Genomic DNA, 17238 nt, shown 5'->3' with positions numbered 1-17238 from the left:
CCGAAGTGGCTCGTAGGCAGGAGTCCATATGTCTCAACCGCATGTGATATCCTCTCGGCCATCACCGACTCAAGCATTTTCCCAGCGTCGGTAACAGCGAGATCGGTCGCCAGGCCTTCGCAACAGTGTAGTCGTTCTTGTTCGGTTTCGTCAGCGGGATGATCTTTGCATGTCTCCACTGCCTAGGGAGTTCTCCCGCCTCCACCGAGGCTTGGAACAGCGCGTGGACCCGATGTTTCACTGCGGGCCACGTCTGCTTCTACACGGCTACCGCCTCGGCAATGACCTGCCATTGGATGACGTCATTCAAATGATGATTTTACAGTCAATCCAGGTGCGACTCACGGCTAATGATCCAACAGGCAGCAACTCCAGATATCCAATGTAGCATCAGTTTCTTGCAGGCGCGACCCGGGCCATTCTCTGTCTCCGTTTGGAACTGATGAATATCAATGGTTATTCTACATACATAAAACGCGTTGTTACGCGCTTCTACCAATGTAATCTCGAGGCCACCGTTATGGGCCGCTCAGCAGGGGTGTGGAGCAGCTAAGCTGCTTGTCGGCACAGGCAATGTAGATGAAAGCACGGATGATAACCAACTACAGTCTGTTCCACCTAGTAAGCTAACCCTTGTGCATCCATGCGTGTCTCAGTTAGAAGTCGTGTTATAAAAAGCCCCTAGACGCGTCGCTCTGAGTGAATGCTGCTGTGGCTAAGTTACAGGACAAGAGGAATCTCAGACATTGGGCCCCTTTGACGGCAGCACAATAAGCGCCCACCGAGCCGGAGCTATGGCGTTTGGGGTGGGACGGGTGCGCCATAGCTGGTGACAGGTTCTTTTGGATGCTATGTTGGTATGCTAGGTCTCAGTGACGCTCTGTATCCGGGCGGGAAAGCAGCTGTTTTATGCCATCCCCCTGACTTTCCCCGCTGAACCGATGACGATGCCAATGTCGCATGATGGGCTGGTCTGGGGCGTGGCGTGATGTTTGTCGGCCAACGCTGGGCTAACCACGTCTGCCAAGTTCGGGTCTTCGCGGCCAAAGTACGTCCGGTGCTGAGGCCCAAAGGCATCAGGTGGGAGTCCAACATCTACGAGACCCCACGTTTCAACTGGAGGCTTCAGGAAATGCAGCCTCCGGATTTTGATACCGACATGAATAGCAAATGGATCAAGGACAACACCTTCACCGATGAGGACGAGCAGGAGATCTTGCTCCAGCAGGGCTACCTTGTACGTATTCTGCAACCTGTATCGTCAAAACTTGACGAGAACTAACTTAATTAGGACGAGTCCTGTTGGAAGATGCCGCGGCATTAAATGAAGAAATACAGCGTACATCACGGGAGCTTCATCTTCTGGTCTTAGAGAGCAAAATTCAAAATCGTTCCAGGATCACTGACGTGGTGGCATATCGCGAGACGGATGTCCGCATAACTCACGCTTTTGTATATCATGCGCTGGCGGAATATGGCTACATTCGGCTTGTTGTTGTTGTTGTTGTTTTTGTTGTTGTATTTAACGCCATGGCGGCAAGGGTGGAACCCCTGCCGCAGAACTCCCGAGGGGTATGTGGCGTGGAGAGCCGTGGGCTAGGACTACGTACTTCATACATCGCCCTTCCTTTCGTCCTCCAAATTATGCCTGATGGCTACTATACGTTCTATCTGTCCCTGGTTCCCGCTGGTTCCCCAGATCCATTGCATCCTATTTAGTCCCTTTGGGGGTTAGGTTGGCTGTCTAGGTCCCGTGCCGGAGCCCGTCCCCTAGTAGCGTGGGCAGATCTTCCGAAAGAAGTCTGTCACGCGGAGGAAGGCCTCACAGCCTTTTTTGGGTCAGTTATTAGTCCCTTGGAGTACCGCTCCAGAGATCCCGTAGGTCCTATGGCTTAGCGCCGCCAGCCCTCCACATTTTATCTCACTGAGCTGCAAGCCAATCAATAGTGGACGTGGATAGCATTAACGGGAGTCCCGCGATTGGCCAAAATCCAACCACAACCTAAGCCTCGAGAAAACGGTATTCGTCCTTACCCATCGATCAAAAAGTCGAGCAAACAACGTTCACTTCCATAGTAGACCGATTTCCTTGATGTCTAAGATTTTCCCCAGTTGCAACAAGAGTCATGAAGTCCTTCTTGAACAGCCAGGCGAGGACGTGACATGAGGGTGAGTGCATCCAATAGGTGGCCGAACTGCGTGGTCCGAATGAGTCACCGGTCATGGATGCACCCTGTCTGCTCCGTTCTGGACGACAGGGGAAATACCAACAATGCGGAGCCAAGAAATTTTGTGGAGGCAGTCCCCTATTGGGTTCAAGGCCCTGCTTCATTCCCCGTCTCCCCTACAAGGGCCTCCCAATCACCTATCTATCGCCTCGAACAAGTTACAGCCCTTGACCACATCAACCAACCTCTCCCCATTTGAAAGTTTGTCTGTCATTTGCTCTTTGGTCACACTCCCCAAACCAACTCGGAGTGTTTCGTCCGGCTTGGCACCATTATTCCGCTTGAGGTTGTCTCCGACTTTATTTCAACCTCGTTTGGCGGTCTCGGCGGCAGAGCAGTCGTCTACCAGCTCTAACCACGCTGCCAAAGCAGCTCTCCCGGGCATGTATGAGCAGGAGCAAGATTGTTTCAGACGTCTCCAGAGTTGTCATGTCCGGTCGCTGCATGCCCCCCTACGATTTGCGCCATTCCCGGTCTATTCCTCGAGCAAGTCGAGGTTTCTGCAGCCGCGAGCCACAATCTGGCTCTGAATCCAGGCTGCCCTTTCATCTGAGCCCTCTTTCTGGTTCTTGCGCCAACCCTCACCAGAGTGCCATCCCGCCAACTTATCGATTCCAGCAGCTATCATCGACTTAATGTCACCCATGCCGCGTGTCAGTGGAAATGTCATGGCCACACCGACACAGGAACCCGCTCCTGCCAAACGAAAGAGGGTGAGTAAACCAAAAGTCCGGACAGGCTGCCTAACTTGGTGAGTTGATACGAGTCCATCTCCACCGTCGTCGACCAGAAAGCTCACTCCTTGGCAGCAAGTAAGACTTGTCCCCGCAAACCTAAAATAGGAGGATGAAAAAATTGATGGCTCCGACAAAAGCTACTACTGCCTGGTGGCTTGACTAACATGTTCATCGCAGAATCAGACGCATCAAATGCAGCGAGGAGCGCCCTGCCTGTGTGCGGTGCACTTCGACTGGACGGGTTTGCGATGGTTACGACAAGGCAATGCCGACTCGTCTCAAAGATGCTGTCGGGGCGGCCATCCAGGAACGCTACCTACAAGTCTGGTCCGATAACCAGGCCCTGCGCATATTGCGGCCCATCGTCGCCGACATCGACGGAACACAAGCAGAGCGCCTTTACTTTCATCGGTTCCGTCGCGTAGCAGACACCGGCCTCTGCAATCACGTCACAAACCTCACCAGTTTCTGGAGCAGGCTTGTCCCGCAGCTCAGCCATTCTGATGAGGCCGTGAAGCATGCCATCGTCGCCCTCGGCTCTGCGTACCACATGTATCAGACGGAACCCCCGCTCGGCGGGGACGGCGCAACGCCGCGCGAGCTCGAGATCTTCACGATCCAGCAATACAGCACCGCCATGTCCAAGCTCTCAAGCTACGCTTATGTACCAATGAAGGACAGGATCACCGTCACGCTGTTGTGTTGCGTGTCGTTTGTATGCATCGAGACGTTGCGCAACAACTGGCGGCCGGCCCTGATGCACCTCTCAAACGGCTTGCGCATCATTGAGAGCCTTCCCCTGAGCACGCTCGACAAGCTACGGAATCCCTTGCCGCCCCATGACAGGACAGGGGCTACAGAGAGCATGTTGGGGATGGATTACATCCTCAGACTGTTCGCCACATGGGAGGTTTCCTGCGCGCTGTTCGCCGAGAACTTCAAGCCCGTCATCTCCATCAAGCTGTACGAGGGACGCGAACTAGACGACACGCCGCTGGACGAGTTCGAAACCATCATGCAGGCTCACCAAGCCATTGTACAGTACACGCGCGACGTCTTCGCCCTGGTCTGGTTGACTAGGGAACATCAAGGCGACGACGAATTCTGGTCTCAACCGCTTCTTTGCCGCCAGCACGGGATATTGATGGACAAGGGCGACTATCTGACCGGCCTCTTTGAGCGGTTTATGGACCGATCCCAAGCCCCGGCAGGCGGCACGGAAGAGTACTACTCCGTCTGTCTTGACATGCTTCATTACAAATGCGTACGGCTGCTGTGTCAGACGCTGCACCAGAAGCCCCATCAAAGACAGCAATCGCCTGACTTCGTAGCTCAACACACTGATCTGGTCTCAATAGCCACTCTCCTGCACCGAAGGCTAGCTGCCAAGCAGCGGCAAACGGACACACTTTCTCGGTCTTTCACTCTCGATATTGGCATCATTCCGCCCCTCTACTTTATTCTGGTTGCTTGCCAGGACCCGGCGGTGCAAGAAAAGGCTCTTGGGATTCTGCGAGACTACCCACAAAGGGAAAATCTCTGGGACGGCAACTCAGTACGCAACCTACTGGTCACCGTCGGGAATGTTAGTTACGGACCGGCGCATCCCTTCAAGGACGTCCCTCATTCTTTGGCGTTTGGGAAGGGAATACCCGCTCTCTACGAGAAGCTGCAGGAACTGCATATCAGGGTTGAAGAGGATTGATTGTGATGGATGGTTTGGGTTACGAGGGTGATTTGCTGCATATCCTGGGAGACGTTACCCGAACAGGTTCCAAGCGTCGTTAAAAGACTGTGCTTGGAAATGGAGGTTGTATTATAGGCCTGGGAATGAATGAATGATTGATTGATTCATTCCTACACGGGTATGAAGCCGCTTCTTATGCCAGCAGCTATGCCCGGAAAGCGGGGTTTGGCCAACAGCCGACGCGTCGACGATGAGTCGCGACGCCCCACTTCGCCCTGTTGTTGGATCAAGGCCAGCTGTTTCCAAATTCCCTGCTGCACTGTCTATCCTATGTGTTGATTCTCTCTCTTGAAGAGTCTCTTTTCCGCTGCCTCATTTCCTAGCTATTTTCTTTCACGCCTTCGAATTCCCTCTTTCGGCTCTGTCGGTGCTTGCCACCATGTGCGGTTCTGCATACCTACAGTCTCCCCCCGGCGCTCAGCTTCGTTTGTTTCTCTTGTCCGCATCCTCTCGGACTGGTATGTACCGTTTCTCAGTTGATCTGCAAGTCTTTTTGCTGCCTCCTGCCGGGTTCCTATGTGGCTCTATGTTTCCATCTTTCGACCACCACCGCCGTCCACCGCCTAGAGTCGGGCTCGATCAGCGAAACACAATGCTCCAACCGCTTCGACTCGTCCGATTACTGAGTATAAGAGCTCGTGCACAGATTCCGCAGACATTGTCGTACGTTGAAGGGGCGACAATCCTTCTTCGCGGAGGGGGCGACAGGGGACCAGTCTGTCTGTAATCTGTAGTATTTTGTGGCACCGATCGTAGCATGCCTGGTGCCTGGTGCTTTCTCTGTGCAGGAGGTGATACTGTTCTGTCGGGCTCGTCGTTGTTGTTGTCGCGGGACGTTGCAAACTTTGTCGGGGTTGATAGGCGACCCATAACCTATCGGTGGCTGTCGTGTTGATGTTTGTTTGGGCGCGGTCGTTGTGCTCGCATGATAGCCCGTGACTCAACCGCGGTGATGGCGATGGTGTTGTCTGTTGACATGTCGTGCTTTGTGGCTTGCTCTCGAATTTTTGGTGGTCAGAGCCCGCCCGCGGCCACGAGCAGGCCCTTTGGATGCAGAATCAATGCCGAGGATGACATTGTGCCCAAAGTGACCTCTGAGAGCGCGAGCGGGCGTGGTTCGATCAATTTGATGCTGTTTTCAAAAATTTCGTTCTCGCTTTTGTTGATTCCCCCCCCCCCTGACAACAAGTCAACGTAATCGCTGCCCACCAACTCAAGAGCGGCGACATACAAATATTCACAAGCACCACGGCCGAGGCCATACAGCTCAAGCAAAACAAGGGATGGCTCAGAGGACTCGGAGAACGTGCAGAACTTATCAATTGCAAACCTACGAGCTCAAGCGTGCTTAGAGGTATGTACAAGCAAGCGAAGCAGGCTAGGTGTCAGGCGACAGCTTGGCAGCCAGCAATAATGTACATATTGGTCTATTCCTACTAAGCGAGTGAGGTGATGTTGTTGTTGTTGACACGTCTTTCTAACCTTAAACAATAAACAGAACAAGGTTTCAAGGCCATAATGCCTATATCCCTTATTGCAATAGGGAATCGAGCATGGGTTGAATGCATGACTCGGATATGCAATGTCCAGGTCTGACACTAGGCCAAGCGGCAGTGCTTTCGCTCGCTGATGTAAGCAGCAACCATCCGCTAGTGGCCCGCAACGACCCGTAACGAAGAAGAGTCCACAGTTCTCTCTCGCCTTGCATCTCGAGGACAGGAGTCCTTGACGACAGGCAGCACAACAGGCGCCGATCGGGAGCGGGTTCGACTAACAGATGCTCAACTGAGCTGCGGGCGCTTCGCGGACGGCCGTTCCAGGGACCGTTTCTAGCAGATCGGTCGGGTTTTGAGACCCTTTGATAATAGCAGGACGAACATCCGATGATAGATACTGGGGTGCGCGCTTCCAGCACCACGCTCAGTCAGCAGCGCTGAATCCTTGCCATAGCGGGGCGCACAAAAGCGGGCGTGCCGCGATTGGCTGGATACCGATTCGTTTATCGTGGCCAGGTGGAGCACCTTCCGCAAAGCACATAGAACTGAGTAATAGCTCTTCGTTTGCTGTGTTTTTGGGTGCACCAGAATGCAGCACATTACTTCATTCGTTGACAACGTCGGACGTGACTGGCTGCGCCGCACTCTCCTTAGAATATAGATTAGCCTCAACGCCCGGTCAGTGGCCGCTCTTGAGATCATCCTTTCATCACGCTCCCGAACCTTGCCTTCTCCAAAATCCTTGCCATCACTTCACCACCATGGATCGCTATCCTTGCGCAAAGCGATACAAGCACGGCGTTGACTGCCCCGGCTGGGTGAGCGTGCACAACGCTCGCTGAGAAGACTGCGTTGTGGTGAGTACTTCTGACGGGAGAGTTGGCCCGCCGCTGACGCAGCTTTAGTACAACCGATAAGCCACGACTTTCACGTGAGGTGGTCGAGGGGCGAAAACACAGACGGATAAAAAGACGGGTGGGGAGTAAGATGTTGCGACCCAAGAACAAAGCAGGACCAGGGAAACGCCCCATAGCGCACCTGGCGGATATGGATAATGATTGACCGGTATTATCCCACTCGGTTTTGGCCGCTTCTTATCTGCAGCTATGCCCGGAATGCGAGGTTTGGCTAACAGCCAATGCGTTCACGATAAATCGCGATGCCCCACTTTGACAGACGTGTCAACATATCACCTGACAGAAAGCCTGCGGTGGCCAGCTAGGTAAACAGGCTGGTATAGGATGCTTGCAGATAAGACCCAGGCACTTCAAGAACAAGGACTCAACGTCGAGCTTCGATGGGTCCCCGCCCATACCGGCATCCGGGGCAACGAAGCCGCAGATGTAGCAGCCAAGGAAGCAGCCGGATGGAGGAAGGACGGGCAAGCAGGCTCGAAAGCGGACAGATCGAGGACCTTATACAAGCTTAGGTCAACGCTGAAGACTTGGACACATAAAGAAGTAACCAAGAAATGGCACGCCGAATGGAAGGCCGAGGAGCGCGGCAGGGCCTCGTTCCGGTATACGCCAAAACCAACGAAGAAGGTCCTTCAGCTCCACGAAGGGCTGAGCAAACGACAGAGCGCGCTCCTAGTCCAGATGCGCACCGAAAAGATAGGAATCCAGGACTTTCTCTTCAACCGAAGAGTGCCGGATATCACCAACGCCAACTGCCCATGCCAGGAAGGACGACAAACGGTATCACACATCCTGCTGCGATGCCGAAAATTCCGACAACTCCGGCGCCAGGAACTCGGAGCCATTCCAGGAAGACACAATCTCCGGGCCATACTGAACGAGCGCAAAGCAGCCGCAAAGGCAATCAGATTCATTGAACAGACCGAGATCCTTGGGCAAATCAGGACCGAGTCACAACCCAGACAAAGCTGAGCATTGGGGGGAGACTGTAGGTACACAGAACCGTCATAAGAGGCACGCGCCTCGACAGAGCCTAGGCAAACATGTACATTAGTAGAGAACCGCGAACTACACGAGGGGTCCAGCCAAATGTAGACAGAGGTTGAGGAGCAAAGTGGGAAAGTTGGGGACAGCTGGTCAATGTTTTGCATTGGCGAAGTGGGGCGCCACGGATCAGCATCCGGAGCGCCTCGGCTGTGGGCCAAACCCCGCTCGCCGGGCATAGCTGCTGACTAAAAGCGGCCAAAACCGAGTAGGAAATCAAGTCAAGTCAAGTCAAGGTATAGGATGCTTACTATGGCTTCGCCTGCCTGTGCGCTTAGTGACGGTTTGTCAGGGTGGCCAGCGGAATATGCATATATGAGTGAGCAGAAAAGAGTGTTAGATAATCGATGTCGATTCGATGCAATACACCTGGGTTCATTGATCAAAGAGTGGTTGTTGTGCTTGATTGAGGGATTCTCCCCATCCCGGTCGAAGCGGGGTTCTGTCTTGTATCTACCCGTTTTCACCGGTTCTTGCATATTACATTATGCGAGTATTGTAGTTTTGACAGCCTTTAATCCGGACACAGGCGTCAATCTAACACACCCCCTCAGTTGAGGCCGCTTAGGCGGAAACTGATCCGCCAGTTAAACCAAGCCCTAGTTTTTCCATTTCACTCAGGAGGTCGTTTTCTTCCATCGCAGGCAGCTTTCTCCTTTCTAGGTGACTGGAGATGTCCACCAGGCCGATCTGTTCGATAAACCTTTTGAATGGCGTATGGCTTATGGGTTTGGTAAGCCCGTCTGCGATCATGTCCTTTGTAGGCCGGTATTCCACCTTGATCCTGTTCAATTGCGCCTCTTGCCTCAACCAATGGTTGTGTATATCAACGTGTCGGAGTTTTGTTTGCATCTTGGTGATGTCCTTGTTGACCAGTTGTATTGTCTGGAGGTTGTCGCATTGTATTCGTATTCGCTACTCGTCCAGTTGAATTCCCAGTTCCTTAAGCAGCCGCGAAACGAACATAGCTTCTTTCGCTGCCTGAGCAAGGGCAAGTAGCTCAGCCTCAGTAGTTGAAGTCGTAACGGTCGCTTGCTTGTTGGCTCTCCAGCCGATGGTGCCTCCAAACAACCGCATCACGTAGGCTTGGGAGCTCTTGCGGTCCTCCGTATTGTCGGCAAAGGACGCATCGCTTGCCACGGAGAACTCATCTTCTCCGCCAAATTGCAGGGCCAGCGATCTTGTTTTCTTGAGATAGAGCAGCGTTTGGTCGGCTGCTTTGTGATGCTCAGGTCCCGGGTTTGCGTTGAACCTGGCAAGCCTTGATGCCGCGAAAGCCACGTCAGGTCGAGTGATGACTGCTGCATACAGAATCGATCCAATCTTTCGTTGGTATCGCCGTATAGACGCCAAGCTTGCCCGTTCTTCGTGTGGACCTAGTTCTTCACGTCTCATAGGAACATCGTGTCGCTGATCTGCATTTTCAGCAAGGTTAGCAATCTTGTCAACGTAGTCCGACTGAGATAGCCAGATAAGATTCTTCTCTCTATCCCGGATGATTTCAATTCCGAGGAACCATTGCAATGGTTTTCCTCCGGTCAGTTTGTATCGTTTCTGTAACTCTTTTGTCACATCTTTGACTTCGTTTTCTCTCTGCTTTTGGTATGCCAGGACAATGTCATCGACGTAGAAGAAGATGACAATCGCTCCTTTGGTCATACAGCAGGGTTCATGGGGCACGGTTTCGAAACCGAGCTTTTGCAGGGTAGCCATGAGGTCTCTTTGCCACAGTAAGGGCGACTCTCTTAGGCCATACAGCGCTTTCTGGAGCTTCAGGATGGTTCCTGGTTTCCTGTAGCCTGGTGGCATGCGCATGAAGACGTCTTTGTCCAATGTTGCGTTCACAAACGCATTGACGGCGTCGTATTGGATCAGTTCCAGGTCGAACCGTGCGGCAATCGCCATCAGTGTACGGAAGGACCGTCCTGCAAGTGTCGCAGCATATGTCTCTTCATGAATCGACTTAATTTGCTGATCTCCTCTGACCACGAGTCGTGCTTTGCACTTTTGGAACCGTCCATGTTTGTCAAACTTGTATACGTATACCCACATGCAATCTAGGACCTGGCAGTCCTTTGCGCGGGAGTTTGTTCGACTGATTTCGGTCCAGGATTGCATCTCGGAATGGCTGCGTAAATGCTCCTGTTCCGCCGCCTCAAATAGCGTCCCCATGGGATGCTTCGTGAGTCCTGCGTGGCTTCCTGGTAGTGGGGGCATCTGTCGTCTGTGTAAACAGCTCGGGGTCTTTAACAGTCGTTGGAACTTGGCTCTGTCGATCTGCTTTCCGCCCATGATGCCCACCGGAGTGGCTTGGCGCCCAGCAGCCAAAGCTGCTTTCCACACTTCAAAGACATCATGGACGTTTTCGCATCTCCGATTCTCTGCTTGTGGGAGCCTTGAATTATCCCGAATTGCCATGGCTAGAAGTGCCGTCGGTGGAAGAGACACAGGGGACGGATACGGCCGACTTCGGGCATCAGAATTCTTGGCTTGGTCATCGGTGCCGGCTTCTGCCTGGTCTCCCGTGCCGCCTTCTGGTTTCCCCTGATCGACTTTCACGCCCCCGGATGCTCCAGAGCCTTCGTCGGTACCAGCTGGTTGATCAGACTCAGCCTCCAACTGTTCAGCTCCCGCATCTCTTTCCACTTCTTGGAGAGCGGCGTCTTCCCAACTGAGCTGGGTTCCGACATCCTCGTCCTCTCCATGAAGGCCCTCCCAATTTGTTTGGGGTATAACGGCACCGTTCAGGTCTTCTTCTGCCATCGTGCTTCGGTCTGTCTCTGGCTCCTCTACCTGGTTAAGTAGATCGATTAGCTCTTGCTGTCCAACGTGTAGGAGATCATCTCTTAGTTGGTTGAGGTTTCCATTGAATAGTTCATCTTCGTTGAAGATGACGTCTCGTGTTGCGATGACTCTTCCAGTCTGTGGGTTCCAGATTCGATATATGTTCGTTGATTGGTATCCGACAAGAAATCCAACCCACGCCCTGGGGTTCAGCTTTTGCCTTTTCTTCAGCTGCAATTGAGCCTCCGAGGTCATCGCGTATGCCTTGCATCCATAGACCCGCAGGTGTGCTTGGTTCGGTTTGCGGTCTTGGACCACAATCCCGTCTCTGTGTGCAAGGGCTGTATGGAACCGGTCGTACGGTGTTCGCCAGCTGTAGATGTACTTTGGGGTTCGGTTGTACAAGTATACGGCCGTGCGATAAATCTCAACCCATAGATGCTCTGGTAGTCGAGCACTCGTCCGCATGGCTCTCGCTTTCGCCTTGATGATTCTGCCCGACACCTCAGCTCCTCCGTTCTGAGCCTGGGTGTTGGGCGCTGATGGTTCGACCTTGATGTGTAGTGAGTGAAGTAGTGAGGAAACGACTCCTCCGTCTTTCAAGATCTCGTTGTCGGATTCGATGACCCTCGGCTTGATTTGGTATTGTCGTTCAAGAATACCGATCAGGTTTCCTAACACCATGCTGATTGTTCCCATTCTTCTTTCCGCAAGATAATAGTCCCAAATCATTCCGGACCAGCGATCTGTTATGAGCATCACGCTGTTTCTCCCCGTCGAATCTCTAGGAAGGTCATGAAAGTCGATCGCTAATCGTTCACCGGGCCCTTGGCCGACGTTCCGTGGTTGGCGGTGTACTTGACGTTTAATCTTGGATAGTGCGCATCCATCACACTCAACGGTGGTCAGTCCTTTTATCCGTACCCCTTTTGAGGTGTTGACAAGGTGTTCCAGAGCTTGTGGTCCTGGGTGTCCGAGGCGAAGATGCCACCTTCCTGCATCCGCTTTCACTGGGCGTCTCTCTGTCCAAGAGTTGTATTCATGTCTATGGGTGACAAATGCACTATTCGTGGCGTTGAGGGGTAGATCTTCGATGACGAACTGGCCATGTCGGTCCACAAGCTTGCAAACAATGGAGTTATCGCTTGAGCGTAGGTAGTTGGAATGAAGACGGTTGTCCCACCAGTATCCGCGTTTTCGCAATTGTCGAAGTGATACTAGATTGCAGGGAAAGTTCCCACAGAATGCGACGTCATGGAGTTGGATTATCCTCGGTCCTCTTGGTCCCTTGGTCTGGATGTTCACATTCCCGTATCCTTGGATCGGTATTTTGTGTTCTCCGGCTAGAACGAAATCTCCAGGTTCCCCTTTTCTGAAGTTATCAAACCGGTTGACGTTGTTGAAGATATGGATGGTTGACCCTGAGTCGAGAAGAGCCGAGTTCCTTAATGGATAGTGCGTACTGGAGAGCGCTGAACTAAATGACGAGATGACGAAGCTCGTTGCACATTCTCCAATACTTCTTCCAAGTCAATCGGCACCTTCAAGTTGCTTGACTTTCTTGATGCGGTTGATTTCTTCCTTCAAGGACGCGTCGTTCTTGAGCCGATGCTCAACCGCGTCACGGATCAGCTTCCTGCCCTTGAAGTATTCTGGTGCATTCTTTGGAAAAACGTAATAACACTTTTCCAGTGCGTGAATGCCGTCACAGGCTTTACACACTACGCCGGTGCTTCCTGTGGTGGCTGTTCGTTTTCGCTTTCGGCTGTTGGATTGGTCTTGAGTGTGTGTGCTGCTCCCTTCGTTGTTTGGTACAGCATCTGGCTGGGCTGTCGTTTCTGGCACTGCGGCGAATGTCGGACCAAATACGCCTCTGGTGACCTGGGAGCCTTTCTCTTGGAAGCCAAGGAGATCGCGACGTTCAGCTTCCTTTCTGAGGTCCTTCGCGACCTCTCCGATCGTTAACGACTTCTCCTCAAGTTTGTCTTTGTAGATTCCTGCGTAAATGGTGACCCAACTACCCAAAATTGGTTGGATAGCCTTGGTTAAGTCGTCGAACCAAGTATTGGGGTCCTCCACTCCGCCAGTCTTTCTGACGAGCGCATGGTTCGTAGCCATTTCCCAGGAAGTGATCCATCCAGCGAAATCCTTGGGCACCCTGGTTAGGGTTGTCGTAGCTGCCTGATATTTTCGACGAGCTGCAGTTTGCTGTTCCCTTTCGGTAGCTCCCACACTTGTCCGTAGGTTGGAATACCACGTCCGGAGGTCCCATATTGCACGACAGGAGCTTTGGCGCAAGCCATAGTCTACCGTGTCAATAACCCAGGCCTTCAGCTTCTCGGAATTTGTTTCTTGTTCTTTGTATTCCTTGTAGTCTTGCTCGTACACTCTCCATTCGAACGTAAAGGAGGCTTTGTCGTCCGCCGTAAGTTCGGATAGGTTTCGAGCCCGCAGCTGTGGGTCGGTTGTTTCTGTAATCGAAGTCGCAGGGTCGCCTGTCGAGGACTGGCTGATCGTCTGACTCGATTGCCCACTGTGGCGGGTCTGTCTTCCCTGTTGGGACAGGTGCTCCGGGTCGGTGGCTCTAGGAGGAATCTTCCGATTGTAAGATTCGAATGCCGGTCTTCCAGGCTTCTCCATCAAAGCCTCGTCGCTGTCTGGGTTGATGCAATTCCATAGATGCAGACTGATGGACTTTGTTTGGAATTCTTCGTCCCAGCGGCCCCAGTCTTCGAAGGTCCGTAGCAACACCTTCTTGGACGAGGTATTGCCGCTCGACATCGCGTATCTTCGGAAAAATTGCGTAGCTTGCTCTCAAGCAACATGAGACTCTTAATTGTTAGATAATCGATGTCGATTCGATGCAATACACCTGGGTTCATTGATCAAAGAGTGGTTGTTGTGCTTGATTGAGGGATTCTCCCCATCCCGGTCGAAGCGGGGTTCTGTCTTGTATCTACCCGTTTTCACCGGTTCTTGCATATTACATTATGCGAGTATTGTAGTTTTGACAGCCTTTAATCCGGACACAGGCGTCAATCTAACAAAGAGTGTCTATTCGTACTAAAGAACGGATGGGATCACCACAGGCTTGTGGGCCTAATGCTATCCTAATAACTGTTACAGAGCTAGGGCCAGGTGGAAATGACAGGCTGGCCTGTTTAAGTGCAGTCAGACCATTCTGGATGGGTTATGTCCATGACTCGCATAGAAGCATGCAAGGATCCTGTCACTTAGCCTCTCTGACACAACTTTAACCCCACCTCCAGAGCACGACGAGCATCAAGATGTGCACCAAGGTGGACCCTGGAAATCTAGTCCTTCTCCCACTGCTGTTCTCTTTTGTTATGTTGTGCATCTCCGCCATTAATGTAGTGCCAGCCCTCCCACACACCTCGAAGGGTAAACGTTGATGACTGGTGCCGCTTTGCCTACTACCCAAAGCACATACGCCGAAAGCAGGCCAAGTCATAATACTCATTGATCAACCGTTTGACTACGAAGCACACAAGCTCTGGTGCGTCTCTCTTAGGTTGTTTCTCACACGTTTCTCACGCTCTCTCTCTCCTCCGCCGCCGCCGCCGCCCTCCGTTGTCAGCTTTTCTTAGGGGTTTCCTCGCCGGCCAACTCTCTCTGGCATACCCACTGACGAAAATTAGTAGTTAGGCCCTGCAGTGCGAGCAGTGTGAACAACAAAGGACGATCTTTTCTCCCACGCCTACGACGACCAAGTCCGTCCCCTTTTCTGTCTTCATCTCGTACTGCCAACAGAGACCATGGCATCTCCCGAACAGCAGCTGGACACTCTGAGAGAAGGCCTGAGCCGCGTGATTCTGGACCAGCTCGCGGAGGTCTTGCGTGATCATTCGTCCGGCAACCTGGCGAAACTGGTGTTTCGGTTCGAGGCCTTCATCCAGGACGGCGGACCTGGGATGCAGGGCTATTCACCCCGTTCTGCCGTAGTTTCGGTACGTTGTGCAGGACATGCTGCTGTAACTGTTGTTGTTATTGCTACTTTTGGGGACCGTCGCGTGGTGTCGATGACGTGCAGCATATCAGAAATAAGATTATATAAAAAGACGTCGACTACTATGCCCGCGAAAAGAGACCGACAACCATGCATCTAGATGACATACCGGGTCCTCCTCCTCCTCCTCCTCCTCCTCTTCTTCTTGTTCTTCTTTGTCTTCTTCTCCGTGGTGCCTTGTCATTCAGCCATGCATCCTGGTCACTGAGGTTTCCGGCCAATGACCATACTAACTCAGAATAACAGAGAATCGTAGATCTGTCTGGCATAATACCACAGATTACAACAAACAGCCCGAGCGTGAGCATCTTCGGAAGAAAACATGTCGAGAACACGACGCCCCCCCCCGGCATGCCACAAATGGCCATACACGACCGCCCGACGAGTAGCAGCAGTCGGTCCATGTCCCTCGTCCGAGAAACCCAAAGAATGGCGTCCCCTGGGCCGCTTCCCCTGCCACCGCCGCCGCATCACCAGTACCATCAGGACCAGCACCACCCATCACCCGAGTCCTCCGAAATGGCCGGCCTGGCCTCGCAGCCACGGAGAGGAACCGGTGCCCTACGGCCGGTCAGGGTCGACGCTGGGCGAGTGCTCGAGGAAGAACCGGATAGCCAGCAGCGCATGCAGGTGGCGAGTAACTTTCCCAAGCGCGCAAAGACGCTCGCGTCATCATCGTCGAGGGACACCGTCTTCGTGGCGCAGCAGTCATCCATAGAGAAGTTCGTTGTCAGCATCTGGAAGCAGATTCATGGCGGCACCAGCCTCGAGTCCCAGAGCCTTCTTGAGCAGTGGCAGCTGACGGCCACGGCGGCGATGACAACCATCAACAACGCCGGCAAAATCCACGTGCCGGAGCAGCTTGAGCTCAGCCTGCTCCAAGCGCCGACGGCAGACGGCCTCAGCCTCGGACCTGGCTCCGGCCCCAGCAACACGACGGCGGCCTTCGCTGAAATCGACATGGAGGGCACTTTCAACCGCAGCAACATTTTCTGCCGCAAGGTGACGCAGGCGAGCCCGGGGTGCCGGTCGATCGAGGTGATTGTGCAGGCGCGGTGGATCGAGCACTTTGACTCGTACGTCGAGCTGCTGGCTGTGACGATCCCGGGCATGTCGCCGACGAGGCAGCGCAAGGTTGCGCTCATCGAGGCGTGCAATGACTTTGGGTGGTCGGAGAAGAAGCTGCGCAACAAGATGGCCATCTGGCGCGGGTACAAGGAGATCAAGGACGCAGGCGGGTGGGCGGCGCTCGTCTTCGCCGGCATGGGCCTCTACCGGTTCTGCAAGTACCGCGTCGGTTTCGATACGGAGAGCGTGCAGCGGCTTCTCTGCCTCCGCCCCCGTATCGAGGTCGCCGCCGACACGCTGCACCCGACGTGGCGGCAACTGCTCATGATCGTGGGCGAGCCGGCGCAGCGGCGGTTCTCCGGTCACCCGCACGATTGGGTGGTCCGGCAGGACGAGTCGGACCCGGTGCCGCTCCGTTTGACGTACCTCGAGCATGACCCCTACTTCGGCTTCAAGCAGCTCGAGCACTCCGTCATGGACATGAGCGCCTGGGACTCCGACGACCCGCGCTGGGTGCCGCCGATGAACACAGTGGCCTGCATCCCGGGGAAGCACACGTGCCACTCGTGCGGCCAGGAGCAGTCCGAGGACCCCAAGTTCAACTCGTGCTACTGCTTTCCGACCCTATTCGGCTCCGGCGGCCGGAGCCCGTGTCCAGTGCAGGTGTTCCGGACGCTGGACGGTCGCAACAACGGGTTGATGGCGCTCTGCCCCTTCGAGCGTGGCGCTGCCATCGGCGAGTTTGTCGGGCTCATCACCAAGGACCTGCAGAACATGGACGTCATGGACAGCTCGACGGGCATGCGGGCGTACCAGATCTGGCAGGGCCGGCAGGGTAACTTTACGCGCTTCGTTAACCACAGCTGCAAGGCCAACGCGCAGTTCCAGCAATTTGTGTGGATGAGCGCCCAGCGCATCGTCCTCGTGAGCAAGGGCATCGAAGCCGGCCTCGAGATCACGGTCGACTACTCAGAGAGCTACTGGCGCGGCCTCGACAAGGGCTGCCTCTGCGGGGAGTCGTGCTGTCGGTACCGGGGTACGCCAAGATGAGGCTTACGACGAGTAATAGAGCGAGGGAAGGAGGTCACGGACATAGGGGTCACTTTCAGCTACGCCTAAGGAGGACACACGTACTGTACGCACATACAGACATATAGGTAGAGAGAGAGGAAGAGAGACAGGGCAAATAA

General features: G+C 53.7%; 6 protein-coding genes across 6 annotated transcripts; 5 read left to right on the top strand and 1 right to left on the bottom strand.

The window, feature by feature from the left end:
- Nucleotides 1-500: 500 nt before the first annotated feature.
- Nucleotides 501-1593, top strand: CDEST_01290 (Putative Tautomerase/MIF superfamily, tautomerase, cis-CaaD). The gene is made up of 2 exons (XM_062917449.1): nt 501-1237; nt 1292-1593. Exons 1-2 carry the CDS (start codon nt 989-991, stop codon nt 1322-1324), a joined length of 282 nt encoding a protein of 93 aa, XP_062773500.1. The 5' UTR covers nt 501-988; the 3' UTR covers nt 1325-1593.
- Nucleotides 1594-3230: 1637 nt separating this feature from the next.
- CDEST_01289 (Putative fungal transcription factor) lies at nt 3231-4670 on the top strand (the record flags this gene model as incomplete). Its single annotated transcript, XM_062917448.1, has 1 exon — nt 3231-4670. One exon carries the CDS (start codon nt 3231-3233, stop codon nt 4668-4670), a length of 1440 nt encoding a protein of 479 aa, XP_062773499.1.
- A 744-nt stretch (nt 4671-5414) lies between these two features.
- Nucleotides 5415-6158, top strand: CDEST_01288 (uncharacterized protein). Its single transcript, XM_062917447.1, has one exon. The coding sequence runs from the start codon at nt 5638-5640 to the stop codon at nt 5908-5910; it is 273 nt and encodes a 90-aa protein (XP_062773498.1). The 5' UTR covers nt 5415-5637; the 3' UTR covers nt 5911-6158.
- A 762-nt stretch (nt 6159-6920) lies between these two features.
- CDEST_01287 (Putative ribonuclease H domain-containing protein) lies at nt 6921-8397 on the top strand. Its single transcript, XM_062917446.1, has 2 exons — nt 6921-7065; nt 7114-8397. Exon 2 carries the CDS (start codon nt 7450-7452, stop codon nt 8095-8097), a length of 648 nt encoding a protein of 215 aa, XP_062773497.1. The 5' UTR covers nt 6921-7065; nt 7114-7449; the 3' UTR covers nt 8098-8397.
- A 4086-nt stretch (nt 8398-12483) lies between these two features.
- CDEST_01286 (uncharacterized protein) lies at nt 12484-13734 on the bottom strand (the record flags this gene model as incomplete). The annotated part of the gene is made up of 1 exon (XM_062917445.1): nt 12484-13734. The coding sequence occupies one exon, from the start codon at nt 13732-13734 to the stop codon at nt 12484-12486; it is 1251 nt and encodes a 416-aa protein (XP_062773496.1).
- Nucleotides 13735-14729: 995 nt separating this feature from the next.
- CDEST_01285 (Putative SET domain-containing protein) lies at nt 14730-17098 on the top strand (the record flags this gene model as incomplete). Its single annotated transcript, XM_062917444.1, has 2 exons — nt 14730-14921; nt 15227-17098. The coding sequence occupies 2 exons, from the start codon at nt 14730-14732 to the stop codon at nt 17096-17098; spliced, it is 2064 nt and encodes a 687-aa protein (XP_062773495.1).
- Between the last annotated feature and the right edge of the window lie 140 nt (nt 17099-17238).

This window comes from Colletotrichum destructivum, chromosome 1, assembly GCF_034447905.1.
Source record: "Colletotrichum destructivum chromosome 1, complete sequence".
Classification (NCBI taxonomy): Eukaryota; Fungi; Ascomycota; class Sordariomycetes; order Glomerellales; family Glomerellaceae; genus Colletotrichum; species Colletotrichum destructivum.
Note: the sequence above shows the minus strand (reverse complement) of the source record. Positions and strands in the feature narration are given on the sequence as shown.